Raw genomic sequence first — 26,698 nt, 5'->3', positions numbered from 1 at the left:
GAATATCATTTATGGCCTTTTAAATTCAGCTATAGTAGAGATTTCAGTTGGCCAGCAAGGAAGCAGAACTATTTGAGACCACAGCTGAAAGGCTATGAAACTCCAATCAGCATCTTTGCCCTTTATTATTAGGTTTACATGAAGAAGGTGCCAGGTTCAGTCACTAGCATCTCCTGTTTAAAAGGATCTCAGTTCCTTCTGAGTGGAACTGAGCAGCAGGAGTGTATTATTGGAGACAATGGTTAATATCCCCCCACTCCACCCCCAGCACCTACTTTCTTGAAGAAAAGCCATTAATGTGCATCAGGCATGCTGGTTTGTGCGACTCAGGCAAAGCTCAGAAAGGGGGTCTTGTACTCTAATGTGGCAACAGATCTAGATCTCTGCTGGAAAGAAAATCTTCAAGGGAACTTGTGTGTCTGCTACACATTGTAAGATTCTTTGGGCCCAATCCTATACAACTTTCCAGCACCAATGCAGGCACAGTGCAGTCCTGAGGTAAGGGAACACATGTCCCTTTACCCTGAAGAGGCCTCAGTGACTCCCCCCTCCCCCCCCCCCCACACACTGCAGGGCACAGTGTGTGCCCTGTTGGCATGGCTGCATCAGTGCTGGAAAGTTGGGTAGGATTGGGCCCTCAGTATTTCATAGGCTTCAATAGTTAGTTGCAGGTCTGTTTGCCCCAAAACATAGGGCAATCCTGTACTTCTTTGAACTCCTTATGCGACTGTTTTATGCTTATCTCTGTTGCTTGTTTTTTCTTTCCTGCACATTGCTGAACCAAGTCAAAGTGCAAAAGAGTGACCACCACCACTGCTGGGATCCCTGCGTCAGTTACTGCCACACCCATCATCCCGGGCACTGCAAGACACCCACCTGGAATCAGACTTCTAGCCAGGATTATTGCAAATGTAATGCTGCCTCTTTTTTTTTTTCCTGCTTGTTCTCAATACCCCAAAACCAGAAGAGCAGGCTGCCAGCCCTGTAATCAGAACTGGTCATGTTGGCTGCTCCTATGAACAAACCTTACACTCTCCATTTGTCAAGCTCTTCTATCTTCAAGACCTGAGTTTTTTAACAAAGCCATGTTTAAACTTGGTCTTGCCTTTCTTGCTTCTTTCTTTCTTTGAGTCATCCTCCATACTCCCTGGGAATCTCTCTCTTCAGCCCCCTTGCCCATTTTGCTCAGTGAATATAGAGTATCTTGGCAAGGGTTGTGTTACTTCTATACTTTGTACAATGTCTGAGGCAAAGCTGTTGTTGTTGTTGTTGTTGTTGTTGTTGTTGTTGTGTGTCATAGTAGTACATCTTCTTGCCAATTCTTCCCTTAAAGAGTCATCAACAGTGTGTGTTTGTTCACAAGCTAGTATAACCTGAAAAAAATGTATAACTCATGGTCTTGCCTGAATATTTGTAAATGCTTCTGGGACTGGAGCAGAACTGGGGAAACTCCCTATAGTGAAAGCTTTGGGGAAACCCCTGCAGACATGTGAAGTGTAGCAAGATTAACAGTTTCATAAAACCAATAGCTATGCCAGCATCCTAGGGAAGCAAAGAAAGTTTATAGTAATGATAGTTAACGTACTTTGGAGAAGGAAAAATAATCCCTCCAGTTAGACACACATCTCAGGCAATCCTATGGTATACAACCAGGAGCATGTACATAGGAAGAAGTAACATCTGAGCTTGTTAAAATGGGGTTACAAGTTAGTGCCAACAATGCGGTCTAAGCCAGGTTCGTATCCTAAACTGGACTCCTGTGCTTTTGTCCAGCTCTTGTTGCTGCCAACTTTGCATCTCCCACAATGAACACATCAGGGTTTGCCTGCCAGAATTCCAATACTCTACCTCGGAGCAACCATCCCATGAGCCCACGGGCCACCATGTTGAGGAGAAGACAGAGGAAGAAGGAGCACAAAAGTTCATGTAAGGAGAACAAGGGGATGGGACCAGGGGATTGGGTTGGAGGGCTGTTTATGGCTCCTCAGAATGTTAGTGCTCCAACTTCATTTCTTTAGTTTATATGATCTGATGCATATTCTATATGTGCTTACCTATTGAGCCTGCAACCTGTTTCTCTGACCTCCATTGTCTATACATGTTGAGCACTACACCATGATTTTCTCTGTAGATGGAGACGCACCTCAGGCTAGGCCAAAAAAGAGTAGATTTGGTCAACCCGTTTCCCAATGGATTCCACCGATGTCACCTGATGTGGATTTTTGGCAGCGAGGAGTGGTTTTAATGCTGCCTGTTGTTGGGTACCATTGGAAAATCCAGCTTTGCTGTGGGATGACTGTGAAAACCCAGTGCTCAGGGGGGACACTGATAGTAGGATAGCCGGTGTATACTTGCAAATAGTTTTCTTGAAAGAAGGGAACACAGTCACTGATATATTTTGTAAAACACTGTGTTGCTAATTTGAGCGTGCGTCTCTCTTCTTTCAGTGTCATTGGCCTCTAGCACGGTGGGTCCTGGTGGGCAGATTGTTCATACGGAAACAACAGAGGTGATTCTAAGAGGAGACCCCTTGAATGGCTTTGGATTGCAGCTGCAGGGGGGGATTTTTGCTACTGAAACTCTCTCGTCTCCGCCTCTCATCCGATTTATTGAGCCTGACAGTCCAGCAGAAAGGTTAGAGACCTTACCCTGGGGTTTCAAATGATGATGGTAGTGTTTCCTATTGTTAATAGATGTGTCTTCCACAAGCAGAGGTCACTTCTCCATTACCTACCTTCGAATTCTAATTGCTTGTGACTTTGAGCTTGCATATCCATCACGGGGGGGGGGGGGGACGGACGGACGGACGGACGACGACTAATAGGAAACTCATGCTTGCCATAGAATATTTATCGTCTGTGATCTATTTTAACATAATTTCTAGACTTCCTCATTCAGTCGGACATAATTTTAGGTATTTGGTTTGGTTGTTTGCAGCATTCCTTACCACAGTGTTCAGCTTTTAACAATCAAAAGCAATCTACCATGAAATGGTCACAATCCATTTAAACCCGCCTAGGCAGGACTGCAGCTTGATTAACCTAAAGGGCAGTGCACTTTCTTGCCGACGTTGGACCATCCTGATATTGCACCAGAGGAAGCAATTTATTTTGTCGTTACATCAGTTGTCTGAGGGAGTGCAAAGTACTTGCATCTTCTGTGGAATAGTAATGCTTAGGATGTGTTTAAAAAAATAAATAAGTGATTGTCGCTGTTTGGGGGACACTTTCAAGAGACGTAAGGTGAACCAGGCACAAAGATAACTTTGTTCTGCAAATACTGCAGGTTGTCTTCATGAGTTGAATCTTGGTTTTATTACCCTTGTGTTATATTTGTTTTGTAAGCTGGCATTGGTTATTGTAAAAAGGGGGGGGGGGATAAAATTTATAAATACTGCTACTGATACAATGGTAAAATCTGTGACATTTTAAGCACGTATTGAAAATTAAGACTATCACTTTTTCTAACAAAGTCAAAGTATATTTGTGTTCCATTTGTTACTAACAGCCTGCAGTTTGCCAAGGTGTTCAAAAAGGACATAGTGGAACTAGAAAAGGTGTGGAAGAGAGCAACCAAAATGATTACTGGGCTGGGACACCCCCCCCCCCATGAGGAAAGGTGATAGCATTTGGGGCTCTTTAGTCTAGAAAAAACTTGCCTGAGATGGGACATTATTGGGATATACAAAATTATGCAGGGAGTATATAAAATGGCTGTCGCTGTTCCCTGCATTTCTCCTGCAGTTGTCTAAGGGAGAATACCATATCAGTGGTGGACCTGTTGGCTCGGAATCTGCACTGTGATTCTGGATAAATGCTCTCTGCAAGTACCTGGAGCCTCTTTAGTGCAACTCGGGCAAACAACTTTCCAACAATGCTAAGGAGAGAGATGCCACGGTAGTTATTGCAGTCACCCCTGTCACCCTTGTTCTTGTACAGCGTGATGATGTTTGCGTCCCTCATGTCTTGAGGTACTCCACCTTCTCTCCAGCAGAGACAGAGGATTTTATGCAGCTCAGTGATGATGATCTCTTTGCAGCACTTTAGGACTTCAGCAGGGATGCTGTCTTTTCCAGGTGCCTTGCCAAAGGCAAGGGAGTCCAGGGCCACATGAAGTTCTTCTAGGGTTGGTTCACTGTCAAGCTCCTCCAGCACAGGCAGGCACTCAATGTTGTTCAGTGCTTCTTCGGTGACTACATTTTCTCTGGAATATAGCTCAGAGTAGTGCTGCACCCAGCGTTCCATCTGCTGCGTCCGATCCTGGATGACCTCGCCTGTGGCAGACTTCAGAGGGGCAATTTTCTTCTGTGTTGGATCTAGAGCCTGCTTGATACCATCATACATCCCCTTGATGTTGCCCGTGTCAGCTGCTATCTGTATCTCGGAACAGAGCTGGAGCCAGTAGTCGTTAGCACATCTCCTGGCAGTCTGCTGGACTTTGCTGTGAGCAGCTCGGTGGACCTGCAGGTTGCGCTCACTGGGACAGGCCTTGTATGCTGCTTGAGCTCTCCTCTTTTCCTCAATGACTGGTGTCAACTCCTCAGAGTGGGCTTCAAACCAGTCTGCCGCCTTGTTGGTCTTCTTGCCCATATGGACAAGGCGTTGTTGTAAACGGCATTCTTGAAATGTTCCCATCTGTTGGATGCATTTGCATCGACCGGGCCTGGAAGAGATTCCTCAAGTGCTCGTGCAAATTCCTCCACTTTTCTCTGATCCCTGGTCTTGCTGGTATCAATGCGAGGTCTTCCTTTTTCGTGTGGTACAGTCGCTTTGTTTGCAGTTTCACTCTGCTGCACACCAGGGAATGGTCGGTGTCGCAAGCAGCACCCTGATAGCTGCGCATAATCTTGATGCTGGGAAGGCTGGAGCATCTGGTGAGAATCAGGTCGAGCTGGTGCCAGTGCTTTGATCTTGGGTGTCTCCAGGAGACTCTATGTTGGGGCTTTGTGTTGAAGAACGTGTTGCTGACACAGAGACCGTGAAGACAGCAAAACTCTAGCAGGCGTTGGCCATTTTCGTTCATCTTCCCAGTGCCGAACTGACCTAAGCAAGTGGGCCATGAACTGTTATCAGCACCAACTCTAGCATTGAAATCGCCGAGGATGAACAATGGCTCTTTTACGGGGATTTTCTTGACAGTGGTGGCCAGGTCATCATAGAATTTGTCTTTGGCTTCTGCTGGAGATGACAGAGTCAGTGCATAAGCACTCATAGATCTCACGAAGGCCTTCGACCTGGTCAGCAGGGATGGCCTCTTCAAGATTCTCCCCAAGATTGGATGTCCACCCAGGCTCCTCAGCATCATCAGATCCTTCCACAAGGACATGAAGGGCACTGTTGTCTTCGATGGCTCCACATCAGACCCCTTTGACATCCGAAGCGGCGTGAAGCAGGGCTGTGTTCTTGCACCAACCTTGTTTGGGATTTTCTTCGCTGTCCTGCTGAAGCATGCCTTTGGAACCGCAACAGAAGGCATCTATCTCCGGACCAGATCAGACGGAAAGCTCTTCAACCTCTCCAGACTGAGAGCAAAGTCCAAAGTCCAGCTGAAATGTCTGCGTGACTTCCTCTTTGCCGACGATGCAGCTGTCACTACCCACTCTGCCAAAGATCTCCAGCAGCTCATGGATCGTTTTAGCAAGGCCTGCCAAGATTTTGGACTGACGATCAGCCTTAAGAAAACACAGGTCATGGTTCAGGATGTGGACTCACCTTCCTGCATTACAATCTCTGCGCATGAACTGGAGGTTGTCCATGACTTTGTGTACCTTGGCTCAATGATCTCTGACACTCTTTCTCTCGATACCGAACTAAACAAGCGCATCGGTAAAGCAGCTACCACGTTTTCCAGACTCACAAAGAGAGTCTGGTCCAACAAGAAGCTGACGGAACATGCCATTATCCAGGTCTACAGAGCTTGCGTCCTGAGTACACTTCTGTACTGCAGCAAGTCATGGACTCTTCGCTCACAACAGGAGAGGAAACTGAATGCTTTCCACATGCGCTGCCTCCGAGGCATCCTCGGCATCACCTGGCAGGACAAAGTTCCAAACAACACAGCCCTGGAACGTGCTGGAATCCCTAGCATGTATGCACTGCTGAAACAGAGACGCCTGCGTTGGCTCAGTCATGTCGTGAAAATGGATGATGGTCGGATCCCAAAGGATCTCCTCTATGGAGAACTCGTGCAAGGAAAGTGCCCTACAGGTAGACCACAGCTGCGATACAAGGACATCTGCAAGAGGGATCTGAAGGCCTTAGGAGTGGACCTCAACAAGTGGGAAACCCTGGCCTCTGAGCGGCCCGCTTGGAGGCAGGCTGTGCAGCATGGCCTTTCCCAGTTTGAAGAGACACTTGGCCAACAGTCTGAGGCTAAGAGGCAAAGAAGGAAGGCCCATAGCCAGGGAGACAGACCAGGGTCAGACTGCACTTGCTCCCGTTGTGGAAGGGATTGTCACTCCCGGATTGGCCTTTTCAGCCACACTAGACGATGTTCCAAAACCACCTTTCGGAGCGCGATACCATAGTCTCTCAAGACTGAAGGTTGCCAACAACAATATAAAATGGATAGAAGGATGTTCTTCTGCATCTCAGACACCAGAACCAAGGGACATCCACTAAAATTGAGTGTTGAGAGAGTTAGAACAGACAAAAGAAAATATTTACCCAGCATGAAATTAGTCTGTGGAACTCTTTGCCACAGGATGTGGAGATGGCATCTGGCCTAAATGCCTTTAAAAGTGGATTGGACCAATTTCTAGAGGAACAGTCCATCGCAGGTAACAAGCCATGATGGGTTTGTGCAACCTCTTGGTTTTAGAACTAGGCTACCGCAGAATGCTAGGTTCAAGGGAGTAGCAACAGAATGCAGGCATCTTATTGTCTTGTGTGCTCCCAGACGCATCTGGTAGCACAGTGAGATACAGGAAGCTGAACTAGAGGAGCTTTTGGCCTGATCCAGCAGAGCTCTCTTATGTTCTTACACTATGGCTGCAATCCAAACCACACTTTGCTGAGAGTAAGCCCCATTGAACAAAATAAGATTTACTTCTGAGTAGACCTGGTTAGGTTTGTGCCCTTTGTTGTTAAGATACACTGTTTTGGTAGCAGATATCTCTTTGAAATTGTTTCCATAAAGGCACCAAGCAAAATGTAACATATATTATAATTATATGGTAGAATGCAATAGCAATAGTGTTGCTGGCAGTTTGTGGTTGACATCCAGGATAATCTGGTGTGCTCCCTGGGGCATTTGGTGGGCCGCTGTGAGATACAGGAAGCTGGACTAGATGGGCCTACGGCCTGATCCAGTGGGGCTGTTCTTATGTTCTTATGTTCTTATGTTGTCACAGAGAGAACTTTCTTTTGGAAAGAACTGAAAAGTGGTGACTGGTCTAAGGTGAGCTTCAGAATTGATCTGGGATTTGAGCCTGGGCCTTCTCTGTCTAGGTTTGATACTGTAACCATCACAAGGGGTGGGGGTGTGAGCACGTATATAATTTTGTTGTTGGTGTTGTTGTTGGAAGGCTTGGGGAGGGAAGTCTCCTCTCCTTACAATCTTGTATCTTAGAAGCAAACATTGAAGACTCTGCCCTCTTTATTTGGACTGAAATTTAAATAAAAAGGACTTGTCCAATAATGGCTATTTTTATTCCCTGTTAATTTAGTGGACTTGGTGGTTGTAAAGTCACTGCTATCAAAGAATGTATGTAATAAATTGGGCTTTAACAGAGCTTGCAATCCCAGGGGGCTTGGAAGCGGCCCAGTGTTTCTTGTGCTCTTGCCAAGCCCTAAGCAAGAGCGAGCATTCCTGCATAGGCTTGCCTGCACTGAATGACTAATGGCATGTTGCTTTTCCTCTTAGTCACCCATGCAGTGGGATTCTTGCTTTTGCTGGCCGTTTCTTCCCTGGCCGTGTCCCAGGGCACATAGCTCAGTAGTAGAGCCCTTGCTTTGCCTGCATCTGCTGACCTAAATGGACCAGTGGTCTGACTCGGCTGAAGCAGTGTCCTGCCCTGCACTGCTTTGCTAGTTTAAGATTTTACTTTTGAGTGTGGAAATCTCCTACTGCGGCAAGGACTTCAAATTAGCCTCTGCAGCCTATTCCATGCTGTATGCTATTTTGATGTATTTCTTTTTATGTGTACTGCATAATGGAATATTGCTGATGACTTTCTACTGGGTTTCATATTGGGACTGTGCAACTTGTGACCTCCCAAGGTGGATACAGCCCACCACGGCTTGATAAATCTTCTGGTTTTTTCTGCCTTCGTGAAACTCCAAAAGAGGGGAGGGTTGCTATGCACCTGGCTGGCCACAGTAGATGTGGCCTGCGTTGGATGGCAGGCTGCATTCAACTTTGATGGGTCAGAAGTAGTGCAGTTTGTCCCTGCTAGGTAACTTCAGCCTTTGGACATTGTGTTTTGCCTTTTCATGCATGCAACAGAGACTGAATGTTGGGATAGATTTGATCTAGGGGACCAAGAGACATTTCTCTCAAGGAAGCCCAGTGGAGAGGGTTTTACAGTTGGAACATCCAGCTGATTTGCCAGATTAAGGACTAGGAAAAAGTTTTATTTTTGATCAGGATACTGGACGACTTGGAGTGATTTTCCCCCTTGTTAAAAGCAGACTTGCTCCCTTCAGCCTCTTGGATCTTTTCATTTAACCTCCCGTTTATCACTAGCGGGCATTGCAGTTTTGCAAGTCTTATTCATTCTTGAGCTAGTAGCCAGTCATAACCTTGGTTTTTATGAGTTAACCTTTCAGGGGGAGGGTAAGTTTGGATAACTTTGTGGAAGATCCTGCCTTGGGGTAAGGGTGGAGTGAAGGATTGAACTGCTGGCGCTTTGGCCATATTCCATCTAGACTACTTACCCCTTCCCAGCAAGATAGCAATGGTGCTGTACATGCAGGAGAGTGGGGGATTTTTGTCTCTTTGGAATGCAGTGGGTTGCTGCCTTGCTTTTGTGGTTGCTTTTAAGATAAGTGCTATGCAATTGCAAATATAACGCTTTTGATTGTGTGAGTCATTTCTGAGGAGTATTAAAATGAGATGGAGTCGATAACTCCTGTTGATAGCTAACACAAGACACAGAGTTGGAGATGACACTAATTTGCTCCCCAATTTCCCCTGAAAGTTCTTTATGAATGTTGATGCTGAATATTCTCCAGATAAGTTCACCATCAACTTTTGTTAAACCATTTCAGTATCTTACTTGGGTTCCCAACCCTGGAGTCTAAGTGATGGACTCAAGTTGCAAAAAATACATGATTTTGGGTGTGTTGGCTCGTGAGACATGTGGGTGGAAGACTCTGAAAAACACTTGAGTTGGGGCCCCCAACTTGCCACTCATCCCCACATATGCTGACTCAAGTCTGCCTGTGTCTGGATGTTCTTGCTTACTGTTTTCACAGCATGTAAAACTTCATAGGGCCAGCATCCTGACCAGGCAAGCAGCAGGGAGGTTCCAGCCAGTAGGCAGGAAATATTTAATGTTTTCCTCTTGCAGTGAGTGGGGGAAGCAGGACTGGGCTCGTTTTTCCCATCTCTGATAGGAAGGAAGGAATAGATAAAGGATGGGCATTCTGATATTTTCACTAGCTGAGGGAGGGCAGGAGGAGGAGCCAAGGGGGTTCTTGCCTTGACTTGAGAGGCCCAGGGAGGGGGAGGAGGCAGGGAAGGGGAGGGAGTTCATAGAGATCATGCTTTGCACTGCATGGTAATGGAAGTGGAATGACTGGCTGCAGTGGGACTGCTTTTGAGTAGAACTGCAAAGGATTTGGGTCATCATGGTAAGCCTTGCAGCTGCTGCTTGTGATTCTCCTCCCTCTTGCCACTTCTGTCCTTGCTCTCATGCAGTCCCTCCCACCTCCTCCTGCCCTGTTTACAGATTGGATGGGGCAGCAGGGAAGTAGTTAAAGAGAACTCGGACATACACACACTGGGAGCAGCCCTGTTTTTTCTGCTACGGGAAGGGGGGACAACTCGACAAGTCCTTCAGAGTCACTAAAGGGCAACTTGGCTCTTACAAAGTGCTCCCATAATGACTCTTTTTTGAGTTGAGTCGTGGGGGAGTGGTGACTCTAGACTTGACTCAAGATAAGCCCTGCTGGACTTTTCCATCTCTGTTAGTCTCCAATGTACCAACATGCATGTCTAATTTTAACTATCCAAGTCATTGCATCCTTGTTATGTGAGAGGTTCCTCGTGATTCTCAATTTCAAACGTTTTCAGACTGGGGTGTCGTGATGCCCCAGCCTGAAGGCCCTGGCCTCTGCCCCCTTAAGGGGTGGGGGCATGAGGGAGGCAGGGAGGAGGCAGCGATGTGATCCCCAGGATCGTGCCGCTCAGGGGGGCTGCAGGGGCTGGGGTGCACTCACCAGTCCCTGCAGCATCTCCCGGGGGTGTGGGGAGCCCTGCGCGAGCACCTGCAGCCCAACTGATTTGAAGTGAAAGCAGAGCGATCGCGTTCCACTTCCACAAAACTCTACTTTTACTTTCTACTTTCACCCCCAGGACGCTGCTGCAGGGACTGGTGAGTGCATCCCAGTCCCTGCAGCCCCCCTGAGTGACGCGATCCTGGGGATCGTGTCGCTGCCTTCCCCCTGGCCCCGCTGCCAACCCCCTGCCCCCACAAGGGCTTACTGCGCTTTTCAAACTCCTGGAGAGTTTGACAACTGTAGCTCTATTTCCTTGCCCTTCTGACAGAATTTCTCATTCTTTGATGTATCTCTGTAGAAAAGAACCTCCACATAAAAGGAAGAGATTTCTTTACTCAGCATTTAATCAATCTGTGGAACTCCTTGCCACATAATGTTGTGATGCTATCTGACCTCGATGCCTTTAAAAGGAGATTGGACAGATTTATGGAGGAAATGTCTGTCACAGATTACAAGCCATGATGACTATATACAGCCTCAAGGTTTTAGAGGTAACCTATCTCTGAATGCCAGATGCAAGGGACTGGCAACAGGATGCAAGTATCTTGTCTTGTGTGCTTCCTGAGACATCTGGTGAGCCACTGTGAAACAAAGAAGCTGGACTAGGCAGACTCTTGACTTGATCCAGCAGGGCACTTTCTCTTACTCTCTCTCACTCCATTTTGATGCCTCCAGCTGCCTTGTTCCAACTCCAGAAGGCAAAAGTTCGGCTGTCGATTTTCTATCTTCACCCTCTGTGTTGCATCCCTTACTTCGTATATGCCAACTTAACTGTGGCCTCCCATTCAGCTCTAATGTCTTTATGCATGCAATCATTGCACATTTGTGCCTGTGGAAACAAATGTGTTGACCCAGTTTTGTGCACATGTGTGTGAACCTGTTCTAGCAGTCCTGATTCATGCATGGTGGGTGATCAGCATGAGACTGGACAAATGTTCGTCTACAAAAGGCAACCATTTTGAGAGGAGAGAGTAAGAGGAAATCTCTTTAGTTTGCTTTCTTGCAAGATACCAGGGCATCTCCACTTTCTTCTAAGCTTGTCAAAATACAAGCATTGCCTATTTAGCAGTTGTGCTTAACAAGCTAGAGCAGATGTAGCATCATTCAAGGATCATCAATATAACAGACATTGCTCTTTTGTCTGCACTTACAAATATCATAAAACTGGACTACATTCAGCGCCTGTCTCTTTTTACAGATTCGGTACAGACATCTCCTTTGCTACCTAAAAATCACTTGATCAATGATCTCTACAAAGCATGTACCCACCCCTGGGCAGCTGCTCCCCTGTTTTTATGGGCTGAATTATTTCGATCAGTCAAGCAGTCACTCTCTTTTAGATCCAGGGCAAACGTTTTCTGCTTAAAGTCTGTGCCGCAACAAGGCACACAGATATTGCCAAAACGCAGAAGAGAAACAATTGTGAAATAGAAACAGGGCATAGAAACATCAGGTGCTGTCACCCAAGTGGAAGAATACCTAGATCACACAACTGAGGCTGACTGGGTGTATTTGTCCATGGATCAACGCAGGTCAGTCCAACTTGTCTCTCTTGCAAAATGTCAGCTCTTGCTCCTCTACTGGTTTCAAGTGCAATTTTTTCTTGCTAAATTTAATGGGAGCATATGGAACTGCCAAATATCATGTCAGACCATTGGTTTGTCTGGGATTCACAACTTCTGACTGTTGTTGCTTGCTAAATGGGGGAGGGAAGTGGCAGATTGAAGTCCAGAGTTGTTCAGAGCATCGCTAATGGATGTGGGGTTATCACCCACCCACCCATTGTTTCCTGAGCTCCAATAACAAAAAGAAGGTCTAAGTCCATCTGTGTCACGCTGAGCTTTGGAGTGTCTCCAAAGTGCAGCACAGTATTGATGAGCCCCAAACTCAGACTTGGCACTGGAGATAGTACAGTGGTTTGTCACTACAGGGACACTTTACTTCTGAAGTACAAGTCCCTCCAAAGCATGGTGCATCCAACAAATGTTTCCTGTCCTTATCCCTGTATTTTGGTTTAGGAGGTGAGCCAAGTCTCATCATACTTGCCAGAATAGGGAGGGATACTTCCCATGGTGAGCAAAAGTATGGTTCCACCAAATCCATCAATGGTTGGTTTGTATTCAGAGCACGGGCTCTACCGCTGAGCAATGGGCACCCCCTAAAGCCACATAAATCATTTGAAGAACTGCCTTTGATGTGCTTCGGAGACACTGTCATTGTGTCCAAGACTACTTAAAATGGGCTCAGAAGAGAGAAGCTAAACATGGTTCCTGAAATCAGGCTTCACCTACAGCCATTGTGAGCGACGCTTCTTTACTACTTCAGTAATTTAATAGCAATGCTGTTGCTTTCTCATTCCCTTTCCGTCCTCCCTCCCCTAACTTGAATACAGTTGGGCACATTATAAATGGCTTGGGTTCGAATGACGTAGAGATCACTACAGGGCCCGCAGCAGTGTGGTCCAGTGGTTGCTGCTGCACTGTGACCAGCGAGATTCCAAATGGTGAAGAGGTCATTTGATTCCCCCTCAAGGACAGTTTTGTTTCAGGTCAACGCTTTGCATCAGGCTGTATTTAGAGAGCTAATTTTGTGTGTCTTTCCATTAGAAAAGAGGAGAGAGAGGCTTAACATCTTCTTTTTGTGGTCTCATTTGCCTCCCCATCTGGTGTCCAGTTCAAAGGACCACGTGGCTGTCCTTTAGAAGGGAAAAGGTATGCCTGTGATCTCGTTTCCAGCTGGAGGTGACATAAAAGCACCTCTACTCCTGCCAACTTGCAGACAAGGGCCAAAATGGATGTGACACACAATTGCTTATCTCATTTTCCTGCTGGTTTGGATTTTTTAAGAATGAAATGTCAACTCGGGCTCTGAGGTATGGAGAAACAGGTGGGAAGGGGCTGCTTAACCCTTTCCTGTCCCTGGTTCACAAAACCCTCCTCCTGGTCTTCTTTCTACCTGCGGTGGATAAATACAGGACACCCATGGGGCTGGGCATAAACTTGGAATTGAGTGGTAAAATGACAGAAAGGAAAGTTCAGGCAGCTCTTCCCCCATCTTCAGGGGAAAGAGGCATGCAACTGTATGTTGTGCCTAGTTTGATCCAAAGTCATTCCAGCAGTTTTTGAGCAGAGCAAAAGCTAGGTAGACTCCACTCTCAGGTCAATTTTGCAATTCAAGTGGTGCATCCGTAGCTTCCTCTTGCCCATTTAGAGGCTGCCAACAGGCATAAAGTCAGCAGGTGCCTGTTGACTACTTTGCCCTTGTGCAATAAGTCTGTTACTCAAGGAAATCAGGTCTCCATATTATTGGCTATGTTGTCCCTACGTTGGAGAGCTTAAGAGATCGTGTGAAGGTTCCATTTTGAATGACTAAACAGAACGACGCAGAAAGTATCAGCTGTGAGAGTGTACAAGCCTAGTTTTCAGGAGGTGTGCAAACAAGACTTGCTGAATTAATGGCCTAAAACCTGCAAGTAGTTTCTTTTCAAAGCTGGTGATCAGTGTAGGAAGAGGCAGACTGAAAAGAGCAAGAATGATTTCAGAGTGAGGAGCTCTTCTGGAGTTGGAGGTGTTTTAAAGACCAGGTACGAGAATCCTGTTGCCCTCTTGTGGCAGCTGAGCCTGGCTGGGCTGGTAGTTGCTAGAGCTTCCAGTCTGATATCACACATTTCCATCCAGTCCCCTAAAGTTTTATTGCATGGAACCTGAACTGCTCAGATCAAGCCCTATTATACAATGAGCTAATTTTGAAGGTATCTGTTTATTCCTGTCTACACCACAGTTAAGAACCAAACTATATGTTCCACTAAATGTCCTATTGCCTCTCACAGGCTAATTGTTGAAATCGTTGTCGACTACTAAATAGCAACTGTGGGGGAGGGACAATTTCAATCAGGACTATGGATGGAGGAAAGAGGCTTTAACCACCTCCCCAAGTCAACATTCATGGATCTCAACTGCTATGTACCCTGAAAAGGAAGTTTCGGTGTATATGTACTTACACGTACATGTACATGTACACAATCTCTCTTTGATCTCATTTCAAAGACTGATCATTTCTGCCTGTGCTTTGCTGCTATTTCTTGCTATCACATTTTCAGATTGCTTCTGTAGCAACAGCAAATGCCCTTGGACATCAATCTCTATGGAATTTGTACTGAAACCTTAAGGTAGTTCTATCCCTTAACATTTCTTTAATGAAAATCCTGTTCTTAAGTTTTCTACACAAGCATAGGAGCCACAGGAAACCGCCCTCACCGGTTTCATTTCCCAGTTCCAATTCTAGCCTGTGAAAGCTCGGGGGGAAGCTGTAGAAGGCCTGGCATTTTTTTTTACTCTACTCAGTGCCTTGAATTTATTTTCCAAGGAGTTAATGCTGGCATCTAGCTTCAGTGCCTTTACTAGGGAAACAATCGATCATAGTTTCACCTCGCAAAATTTTACAAACCTGCAAGGTCCAGGTGTGAAACATGCTGTTAACTCTGTTCCGACTACTAGAAGAGATAAAATGCTTTTGACTTGGCATAATAAAAAAAATCTAAAATGTAAAGCAAAAGGCTCTTAACAGCATCTCACTTCCTGGGAGAAACTATAACCATAACTATGACTTCTTTCCAACTGATAAGAACTTTAAATAGGGTTACACAACATTGCCCCGAAGTTCAGCAGCTATAAAAAGAATAGGCTCCTTCTCATTCCTCAACTGATGCTTCAGAAATGACTCAAGCTGATAGAAAGAGGAACTTCTTTAGTGTCTCAAATACTTTTCCAGCCATTTATCATAACAAATGAATAGACAGGAGTTTACAAAAAAAAAAGGAAAGGAAATGTTTTAAGGTCTGAGGTATACATTAGGACTCTCTTCTTAAGAGACTTGATTTTCCTAGCAAATTATTTAAAACTGTGATTTAACTTCTTGAGGGATAATCCTCAAGGCAAGAACATGATACCAGGGATGCGCAAATCCAGTACTGCTTGACTCAAGTTGAGTCACAAGTTTGCCCCCACAACTGAGTTGAAAATAAGTAATAAGGGGGACACTTTCTTAGTTGCCTGGAGTGTTTTTGTGACTCGAAAAGACTTGAGTCTTGAATCTTGTTGATACATGTGTCAGGCGTGGGAATAAAACAGAGCTGCTGCTGGGATATGTGTGTGCATTGGAGTGCTCTTTAAACACTTCCCTGCTATCCCATCCCATCTGTAAACAAGGCAGGAGGGGATGGGATGAACTGTGAGAGAGGGGAGACAGAAGTGGCTGGAGGGAGGAGGATCACGTGCAGCAGCTGTGAGGTTTACCAGCACAACTCAATCCTTTGCAGCTGTATTCAGAAGTAGTTCCACTGAAGCCGGTCATTCAATGGGGCTTTCTCCCTAAGTCACAATGGAGCTCAGAGCAGCAATGCATTTGGAAAGCGTGACGGCTATGAACCTCTCCCCGCCTCCTTTTTCCCTGGGCTTCTCCAGCCAATTCTAAGGCAAGAACGCCCTTGGGTTCCTCCTCCTGCTCTACCTCATCCAAAGAAATGAATCACAGGCATTGTTGAGCCAGGACAGGAAGAGAAGCTATGAGAATTGGCCTTTCACACCTGCTTTTCTGTGTGGTGCCAGCTTTTCATCTTTCCCGAGCTGACATAGTTATTTATATCCAAAATGGCCAACCATCAAAGAAGAAACTTGGTAAGATGTAGTCTTGGTAAGGAGAGAGGAAATAACAATGTGTCACTCTATTGTAAATTGCGGAGAGAATGTGCACTTTAACCGTGGAGAGGGGGAGTGCACATCCTTCAAATGTGGGGGGAGGGAGAGTCAACCCAAGCCCCCCTGAAGCTTGAGGCAGCATGCCAAATGCTGTCCCCCTCCTTACTTGATATGCCATCCTCTGCTCCTCAGTGTTTTAGCTTTGCAGTCTCCTCCCGTCCACATTTCCTCTTCCTCTCTGTCACCAGTTGCAGCAACTGTTACCCTGCACATGCCTGATCTCATCTGCTCTCAGAAGCTAAGCAGGGTCAGGCCTGGTTAGTACGTGGATGGGAGATCGCCTGGGAATACCGGCTGCTGTCGGCTTATACCATAGTCTGAAGGTTGCCAACCATTCTGTCACCCACCTTCCTTCCAATCCCGAGGGTGGGAGGAGTAGTGGAGGCAAGTAGATGGACAGATTTGCCCCCCACAAATACTGATGCAACATACTCAGTTGGCCTCAGTTGGGGAAATCTAGTCTAGCCAAAATCTGCTTCTCTGAGAACTACCCAGAAGTGCAGAGAGGAAACCCCATGCAAACCACAATTTAAAAAATCCAGTCATCCTACTTTTTATTGTTTGTCAGCTCTAACTTTTATAGCACTGACCATCTCATTTGATAGACTAGAGGTGGGAGAGATTGCCCTTTCTCTGACATAACGTTTGTGTGTTTTTTTGAGGAGACAGTGGCGTCAGAAGGGTTTGTGTCACCCACTATGAGAGGGCCTGTGTTGTCACCCCTATGATGGAACTCCTCCCTTGCAGTGGGCAGGGCAGTGCCCCAGGCAGTGGGCACAGTGATGTCCCATCATCCCGCCCACACCTGTTTTTTTGGCTATAACTTTTGATAGAATAGAGATATTTCAACCAAGCTTGTTTCATTGCATTCTGCATGATGTTACGCATTTATTGATATGTAACATGATGGTACTATTTGAAAATGCTAAGATTTAAAATTTTTTGGCAAGTATTGGTGTCGCTCCCACCCATACATGTTACCCGGTGTTGCCTGCACCCCCCAGCAATGCCACTGGGGAGAGAAAAGTAAGATTATACTGGTGGTGTGCACATCGCATGCCGCCACTTTGGCCCCCACCGAAGTCACAGGCGCGGGGCTCCTCTCTGCCCATTGGCTGGGCGGGGAGGGGGAGGTGTGGGCACCGAATTGCCGCCGAGCTGCCTGCCATTAGAATGCTGGCGGCAAAAGCCCATCCATCCAACCCTGCAGTCTGATGGCTAGCTGGTTGCCCATATGGGAGCCGGATAGGAATTTTCTACCCAAATTTGCTAGAGTGTTGGTGGTTTTTTCGCCTACCCCAGACTGGAGTGGGGTGGGATGGTTAATTAGGTCACGTTGGTCACTCGGGCAGGCATCTTGCGGGCTGGAGCAAGTTGAAAGATCTAGGTGTCCATTGTGGGGGGGCAGGGCTGGGGAAAACCAGGCCTACTCATGCTGGCTTTCCCGGCTGGATGAGACAGGCAGTTGTCCCTTGGCCTGGCAAGCAAGGGTACCCATGGGGAAAACCCACGGTACCCTGTTGCCTAACCCCCCAACCCCCTCCAGGTGTGGCTATGAAAGGTTTGGCAGGGGGCTCCCCATCAGGCACTGGAGCCTAATGGTTCGCCTGTACCATTGGGTGAGGAAGAAGGGCAGCCCCGTTTCCCCATTAGAGCTCACACAGTCTAGTTATGTTTCCTTGCTGCAGTTCCTTAATAAATAGTTAATAAAGTGGCCCATTCTCCAAAAGAACCATGTCTGTGTCTTTCTTGTGGGGTGTGGGGTAATTGCAATAAGTACATTTCTTATGGGAAGCAGATCAGGATCACCTGCAACAAAATAAGTCCCTATATAAAGCAGCGATTTTTCAACTATGCCGTAGCACATTTGTTTGGGGGAGGGTCATATATTAGAAGGGCCTTTGGGAGAAGTGAGCCCCTGGTGTTCCAGCAGTGAGCCAGCAGTATGGTGTTCCTTGTCAGTTGTCAAAAAAACTGATGGTGTGCCTTGACAATTTTAGTGCTTTCTCAATGTGCCATGAGATGAAAAAGGTTGCAGATTGCTGCAACAGCCACATAGGAACATCTTTAATACCTTTAGGTGTGATCTTCAACATTTTCATGTGGCCTTGAGGAAAAACTGACACATGCACATTTCTATGGACAATACTCCGGAGATGGCTGGTAAAACTATTGCTGTTCTGTGTGCCCTGGCATTCTGTAGACTGCTAGATCGTACCAGCTTGTGCCCTGAACCCAAATCCAATGCAGCTTCTTGCTCTCTTCTTTCTGTCATTCCAGGGATCTGTTGCCTGCCTCCTTCTGCTGTTCTAAAGCATCAGCCCCTATGTTACTTTCTTCCTCTTTTTCGGTTGCAAAAGTTTCTGTTGCAAAAGTCACTGTACAAGATATAAGTTGCTTTACGACAAGTGCAGGTCAAAGTAATAAAGGAAGCTTGTCTTCTAATAATATTGACTTTTCAGCGCCGTTAAGCAGCACCTGTGTATGTCTGGCGTCAAGAAGGGAAATTTCAAGGGATAAATGATGACCCAATTTGCTGAAACACTGAAGTGAACCTTCTGAGTTGTAGCTTCAATATTGCCCGTATTTTAATCAGTGGAGTTTGTAATTCTCAATGTCATTAGTTTTGGGCTAAGCACCAGTAGTCTCAGGCATGCTTCGTGTGATTTCTGTAGCATTAACCATGATTTCAAAGCAAGGGCAGTCATTGGTTTCTCTACCTTTTTCAGAGTTTGGTCCTCTTATAATGTAGCTTTTAGCAGAATGATCTTTCCTTTTAGAACTGAAAGTCTTTTTCAGACTTGATGTCTTTTTCCCTAACACACCTGAACATTCCATAGGATGTATCAACATCAGGCATTGGTGCACATCCCATGTCAGATAATTTCTCTGGTATACATTCCATAATTTGGATCAGTCAATCTGTATTGCATTTCTGATTGTTATAAATGTAACTTGACTTTTAAGTCCATGGTCTATGGGTTGACTTTCCCTCACCACCCTTCTCCATTCTGAATTTGCAGGTGTGGCCTCCTACAAGTTGGAGACAGAGTCCTTTCCATCAACAGTATTGCAACCGAAGATGGGACGATGGAAGAAGCCAACCAGCTCTTGAGGGATGCGGCACTTACTAACAAGGTTGTGCTGGAAATTGAATTTGATGTGGCAGGTATGGTGTACTTAGTGTGAACCAGAGATCCGACTAAGGACATAATCACAGTGGCTCCTTGGCAACTGCTTATTTTGAGCTAGATCCAGGGCCTTCCCCCTGCTTCCAAGCATTCAGCACCACTTCAGTATATGCTTTGGGCAAAAGTCCGAAGATGCATCATAGTTCAACAACATAGTATATGCTTTGCACATATAAAATTCCATAAGCCCTGGCATCTTGGATAGTGGGATTGAGAACCAGTGGCGTAGCTCAGGGGGTAGCAGTTGCACCGGGCATCGAGCTTTAGGGGGGCAACAAGCTGAGCTTGACACTAGTGACCAAAATTGTGAAAATCTTGGTATGTATGAATAATATCATCATGTTATATATCATTGGAAAGGTAATTTAATGCAGAGTGCTATGAAACAAACTGCACTGGAATATCTGTATTCTATCAAAAGTTACGGCCAATTAACCAGAAAATGAAAACAAACTATCTTGTGGAACAAAAAGTGGATTTGCTTAACTCCAGACTGACCTATGAGACTGATTGTTCTGAGTGCCAATGAGATGTTATTATGATACAGCATGGAACCAATAACTTTTTATTTATTTACTTAATTAAATTTGATTTTTATCATGCGGGGGGGGGCTACAAAATCTTCTTTGACCCAGGGTGGCAGACCTTAGCTATGCCACTGACTGGGGAGAGGCAGTAGAGCAAATGGGTGGTGAACTGCTGGGGGGAGGAGGTGGGTTCCTTCCAATTTTCACCTTTTAAAAAGCCCGGGTGTGATGTCACTTCTGGTTGTGACATCACTTCTGGGGCAACATTTTGAGCTTGGCACTGGGCTGCGTGATCATTAGCTATGCTGCTGTTGAGAACGACCTCTGAAGTCCAATCTGCTCATAGTAATAAAATAGAAGGGCACCACATAACAGAGCTTTAACCTGGCAACCTGCCCTTCCTCATCCTACCTGGCACCATAGCTTGTCAACAGTGCCTCCCTTCTCCTCAGTCTCACAGCTGTCAACAATCACCCTCTGTTGCTGCCAGACTTCTGATTTAGCATAGCTGTAAAAATGAAAGCGGTCAGACTTCTGGAAAATGTTCAAAGAAAGAGCTAGCCTTAGAATGACTGTTTATGGTACCCGCATTTCCTTTGTTCTACAATCAGTTGCCAAATATTAAAACAATATTCTCTTTTATTGGGGGTGGGAGGAGTCACTTTTATGCCATATTTGCATAAAAGTGTATTTTCATGAAATGGGAGTGAAGTGGGCTGTAGCATTTTCCCCTCCATATGTTGACATGAAAACATGCTGAATATTTCTACTCATGCTTCTAGCGCAGAGGGTTCCAAACGTTTTAGCATCAGGACCCACCTAAAAAAAGTTTCACTTTACCAGCTGCTCAGGCATCTTTGGCTAGAGTGGTGATTGGGCAGCAGTGCTCCCCCTAAGCAGCAGATTGTTTTAACCTTGAATGCACATAGCCCAATCTGTTTTGCCTGTCAGTTTTGCCAACCACCAAAAATTGGGTCATGATCCACTGGTGGGTCACGAACCCACAGTTTGGGAACAACTGATCTGGTGTAATGACTAAGGGCACAATCCTAACCAACTTTCCAGCACTGACATGGCTCTGCCTTTGTGGTGTGCACTGCATCCTGCAGTGGGGAGGCAGTCAAGAGGGCCTCCTTGAGGTAAGGGCAGGTTTGTTACCTTACCTTGGGACTGCACTGTGGCTAGATCAGTGCTAGAAAGTTGTTTAGGATTGAGCCGTATGTCTACGCTTCAGGATTGAATCGAACTTGGTATAAAAACATGCCAACAAATAATTTTAAATATGAACTACCATGTTTACATATGAATTGCATATACAGTCATTATGTATAGCTAGTTGTTGCATTGGATGAATATTTTTACCATTTCTTAATAATGAATAAAGTTTTTTTTGTTCATGAAGCTCAAGAAGTAAGACACTTTACTGTTAAAATTACCTTACGTACTGTAGGTAGTTCTTAACCTTGTATATCAGAGGTTCTCAAACTGGGTGTCACGGCAGGTCTCACAGGGTGTCACAAGCCACGGGCCAGCTGAATTGCAGCCCCAGAAAAGCATTTTAAAACTATCCTTGATTATGCTTGTGCTCATCAGTTGTCGTCATTCTTCTCTAGAATCTGTCATTCCCAGCAGCGGAACCTTTCATGTGAAGCTACCCAAGAAAAGAGGCGTAGAGCTTGGAATTACCATTAGCTGTAAGTATTAACTGAAGTTTATAGCTGCTAAATTGGAAGGTGTGGATATCATTTTGCTTCACGATGGAAGGATGAGATAACTTTTGCCTCTGGGATGCATCACTGGGATGCATCCACAACAGCAGCAAATTAGGAAGGCTGTTTCCTTTCTCCACTGTATGCACAAACAGGCTGTTTTCCTATACTGCCACAGTGGGAGAGCTTTATTTCTGGGAATTGCTCCACTTCTTGGCTTCTTACAAATGACACGAAGGGAAGGGTCTCTTTTCCAGGACTGTCCTTGCTTGAGTAGTAGAGAGCAGGGTTTCAGCAGAGCTTGTTTCTAAGCTTGGCAACACCACCATTCCCCCCCCCCCCGAAGATATTGTGTTCCTTTTTTTGCTTTGTCCTCATCCTAATTAGGGACATTAACAGTCCCTAAAGGGTCCCTAGTTAGGGACGTGCATACACTGCTGAAACAGAGATACCTGCATTGGCTTGGTCATGTCGTGAGAATGGACGATGGCTGGATCCCAAAGGATCTCCTCTATGGAGAACTTGTGCAAGGAATGTGCCCTACAGGTAGACCACAGCTGTGATACAAGGATATCTGCAAGAGGGATCTGAAGGCCTTAGGACTGGACCTCAACAGATGGGAAACCTTGGCTTCTGAGCGGCCCGCTTGGAGGCAGGCTGTGCAGCATGGCCTTTCCCAGTTTGAAGAGACACTTGGCCAACAGACTGAGGCAAAGAGGCAAAGAAGGAAGGCCCATAGCCAGGGAGACAGACCAGGGACAGACTGCACTTGCTCCCAGTGTGGAAGGGATTGTCACTCCCGAATTGGCCTTTTCAGCCACACTAGACGCTGTTCCAGAACTACCATTCAGAGCGCAATACCATAGTCTTCTGAGACTGAAGGTTGCCAACATATAGTTAGGGACCATGGCTAGAAGGGCTAACCTTTGTGATAAACAGTTCTTTAAAAAAATTATTGTTGCCTTTTCAGTTTCATGTGACTAAGTATTACTTGTTATGAGCAGGACTGAGTGTCCTCTGCTCAGCATAGGAGCAGAGCACTGAGTGTGGAATTAAGTTTACAACCATCATGATTGCAAATGCACCCCGCTTGCACACACATCGTCCTCTTAAACAGCAAGGGGGCAAAGTGTGTGTGTGTTTATTTTTGATGATCTGAAATATGTTGATAATGTTCTGAAAGTGGTGTGTGTTGTTGGACAGCCTGAACTGGGATCCCAGGCTTTCCCAGGAGCAATCTGACACATGAACATTCCAGAAAGGGAATTTCAATTGTTACCCATGTGAGGTTGGAGGGAGGGAGGGAGATTACGACGTATATGCATCTCTTGGTTTGGTATCTTGGTCCAGGATTTAAAGATCTGAAGAATAAATAGATACAATTTGATCTGACTACTCTGCCAGAAGTACATTTAATAGATGCACCATTTCTTTTTGAATTTATGGATTCTCTATATGTACTGTAGTAGTATGAATTGTTATGCTGACTGCTTTTCTGTTGTAGCTCATACTTGAAATGCATTTTGTTCTGCGTGTATTGTCATCCCCTCCACTCTGCTATCTGTGGATTCTTTTCTCCCCCCCCTCATCATTCTTTCAAGCATTATGAATGTTTCTTTTCTAAGTTGTGGTTTTATAGCATTATTAGAGTTGGTTTAATTACACATTTCCCGAATGCTGCTTTGTCTCAATCAATAGTGGAAGGTGTTTTATAACTGGCAAAGTCACTGGTGCATGTGAGTTATGTGCTCAAACTCCTCTGAGGGGAAATAATTTTCCAATCCAAGTCATTATGCATCCTATTAAAAGCACAAAATGGACATGTGTTTTGAGACACTTCATCCATCATGCCATAAAGCAGAGGTTGCCTGGTTCCCTGCAGAAATTGTGAGAAGCATGTGCATAAATTGGGAAAAGTAAATAAGAGCATTGATCAGCTTGCATCTCACTGCAGTGCAGGAACAAGAACCAGAAAGCAGTTTGATGCTGAAGCCTCTTCCCCCCCTGAATGTCCTCCTGAGTTCTCAAGCCCTGGAGAAATTCTTAAACGTTTTCATTTGTGGCTGAATACATTGGTCAATAGTACTAAGCTGGCAAGCTAATGTAGGGCATTAACTGGGAGGCCAGTTAATGCAGTTACTTTGTAGGTAAGAAATCTCTCTTACCCAGCTGCTCAGGCAGCAACAAAGGGGGGGGGGAGAATTGTGAAATACAACATTTCCATTTGATTCAAGAACCATATATGTGTCTGTTGCTGGTGCAGCAACAGAGGCACGATGGTGTAGTGGTTTGGGAGTTGGAATTAGAAGATCCAGGTTCAAAGCCTCGCTCAGCCATGAAGTGACTGTAGGTCAGTCACACTATCTCTTAGCCTCACCTACCTCACAGGGTTGTTGTGAGGACAGAAGGAGGGAAGGAACCATGTACATCACCCTAAGCTCCTTGGAGGAAGGGTGGTGTAAAAAATGTGAAAAATGAAATGAAAATTTCCATAAAACTGTTGAAATGGAAGAGAATAAAGGTCAAACTGCAGCTGTAATACAAAAAGAATATTAGGATCCAGAGAAGGTGGAAGTATTTGATGGTTCTTTCAGGGAATGTGTTGATTTCTAGGGTTCTCCCTCAGATCTGTGAAACATGTTGATAAGACCCACGCATGGGCTTTGTACCCTTTGCTCGTCTTGTTCATGTAAAGCAGCACCAAAATAATGATACATTTTAAAATCTCTTACTTTTGACTGTTATGCCTTTCTGGTAAGCATATGTAATAAAAGTCCCCTGGGGGCTGGGGATAAGAAGAGGCCCTCAGTTTGGCTGTACTTGTCGTAAGAGGCAACTAAACAGATAGTTAGTTTGTTAGCCTGGGAAGGCAGCTCATCTAAGAGAAGGAAAACTCTGATCCCAAACCTCCACTGCCTTGTGGCTACAGCCAGTTATGGCAAAGGCTTCAGGAGTCAACCTCGAGGCACAATCTGGAGCCGGAGTCCCTGAGGCAGTTCGTGGCTGAACACAGTCACGTTCTGGCAACTCCTGCTACGCAGCTGGAACCAACCGTATTGGCCTCTGCCTTTCCATTGGACCATTTCAGCGACGTGGAGAGGGGGGATTTGCTGCATGGGTAACAGCCTATCCTCCATACTGACTTCACCCAGGCTTCGCACACTGGAGAGGACACTGTGTTCCAGAACCACCATTCAGAGCGCAATACCATAGTCTTCCAAGACTGAAGGATGCCATTGTATGTAATAAAAATCATTCATTACAGTATGTTTAATTTTCAATTACAAATTCAAGATTAGCCTGAATATAGTAAACAATGGGTGGGATGCTAGACCAGCCAGTTTTAAAGTGTAACCTCTGTCCTAAAATCAGAGAGGATTTCCTTGGTCCTCTGCTGCAGTAGCATAGCTACAGGGGCTGTGTGGAATGTGTTGCAGGTGCTGCAATGTGCTGTGTAAGTGGCCTCTTCCACTTGCTACTGCTGCCCGGAATGGCTTTGAGGGCAAGTGGGAGGGGCCGCTTATATGGTGTGTTGTAGCACCTGCTACACACACCACCCCACCCCACTGTAGCTAGGCTACTATTTTGCTGTTCCATTTTGGAGGCTTGCAGGAAGACAGCAATGGAACAGGAACATTTGTTTCTGCTTCTGCTGCAGCTTCCATGAAGCTGCAAGCCTAGAATGCTGCAGGTTGCAGCCCAGGCTGGATTTATTTATCTTTAAACCCTCAGGGCTGTGGGATGCAACAAGTCCTGGCTTTGTCTGGCTTGTTCTGCCTGTAATCTTGCCACTTGCTTCTTCCTGCTCTGATGAACAGGACTCCAGCTATGTATGTGTGAGGAGGAGCCAGAACTTGGTGGATGCATGGGATGCAGATGGTCCCAGGTTCAGTCAATGGCATCTCCAAGTGGGACTCAAGACAGACCCATGGTGAGCTGTTGCCAGTCCATCTAGTCAGTACTCAACTAGGGGCGCAATCTTAACCTTGTGTTAGGCTGGCACAAGTTCCTTGCGCTAGCCTAGGAGGATTGCAAACATGCCATAAAGCATGTTTGCACCTCCTCAGAAGCAAGCTGCGCCAGAGCACAGAGGCTGCATCCAGCCTCCATGGTAGCTTGCAGAACAAGCCGTGCGTTGGCCGAACTCAGCCGTCACAAGGCTCTGGGGTGGGCAGGAAGGAGGTGGGAGGGAGGCATTCCGGGGTGGAAGGTAGGTGGGCAGAGAGCAGTCCCGGGGGCAAATGGGCAGGGAGCAGCAGCCGGGAGCTGTTTTGCCGGATCCCAACCCCTGTTCTCGAACAGCGTGGAGTGGTCCGCTCTCCTCAGACTCTTGCCACTTCAGGAGGTGGCACAAGTCCGAGGAGGCCCATAGGGGCTGCAGTGGCTTGCCTGGGGCTACAGGGAAGAGTTTCCTCTTACTTCAGGCTGAGCCACTTTGGCACCCTATCTTGCGCTGGGTACAGCAGAAGCCCCTTGGCCTGCCTGTTCCAGCACAAGACAGGATTGTGCTGTAGGTGGACCAATGGTTAACCTCAGCCCACAGTGGCTTCACATAGTAAAAATCCATATCCAACTGTTCTCCAAAAGAATCCAAAGTGACTCCAGAAGAATCCAAAGTGACTACAAGGTATGTAGGACTTGGAGGGATAGGACTGGAGAATGTATCAGTGGGAATAGTCAGAGCTACTTCATCTCCTGTTTGATCAAAGGGCTTATTATATATAAAGTCATGTGTGAACATTATCCATGATGCAACGTAAGTAACCCTAAGTTGGAGTGCTATTATTTTATTTCTTCTTCTTAACCACAGGTAGGATTGTTTCATATGGCTGTTGCACTTCTGTTCAATTAATTTAGAACGAATTGAACAAACTAACTAGCATTTGAACAAACTAACTAGCATTAGTTAAAAATGCCAATTCTAGCATTTTAGTCTAGTGAATATAGTAAATTAGTCCAAGGCTACAGTGTCCACATTTTGCCATGTAGCAGTGGTCAAATTACATGTGGAACTACATCAAATTACAAGTAGCTACTGTTTTTAGAAGGCTATAGGAGCCATGATTCAGCTAA

General features: G+C 45.8%; 1 protein-coding gene across 2 annotated transcripts in view; it reads left to right on the top strand.

The window, feature by feature from the left end:
- Positions 1-26,698, top strand: part of GRIP2 (glutamate receptor interacting protein 2) — a 157,322-nt gene that overhangs the window by 96,142 nt on the left and 34,482 nt on the right. For both annotated transcript variants that reach the window (XM_066613706.1, XM_066613707.1), the window contains exons 10-14: positions 786-911; positions 1,774-1,926; positions 2,448-2,634; positions 19,222-19,367; positions 21,530-21,610. In XM_066613706.1, the coding sequence (XP_066469803.1) occupies positions 786-911; positions 1,774-1,926; positions 2,448-2,634; positions 19,222-19,367; positions 21,530-21,610 (693 nt within the window). The remainder of the gene's footprint in view (positions 1-785; positions 912-1,773; positions 1,927-2,447; positions 2,635-19,221; positions 19,368-21,529; positions 21,611-26,698) is intronic.

This window comes from Tiliqua scincoides, chromosome 2 (genome assembly GCF_035046505.1).
Source record: "Tiliqua scincoides isolate rTilSci1 chromosome 2, rTilSci1.hap2, whole genome shotgun sequence".
NCBI lineage: Eukaryota > Metazoa > Chordata > Lepidosauria > Squamata > Scincidae > Tiliqua > Tiliqua scincoides.
Note: the sequence above shows the minus strand (reverse complement) of the source record. Positions and strands in the feature narration are given on the sequence as shown.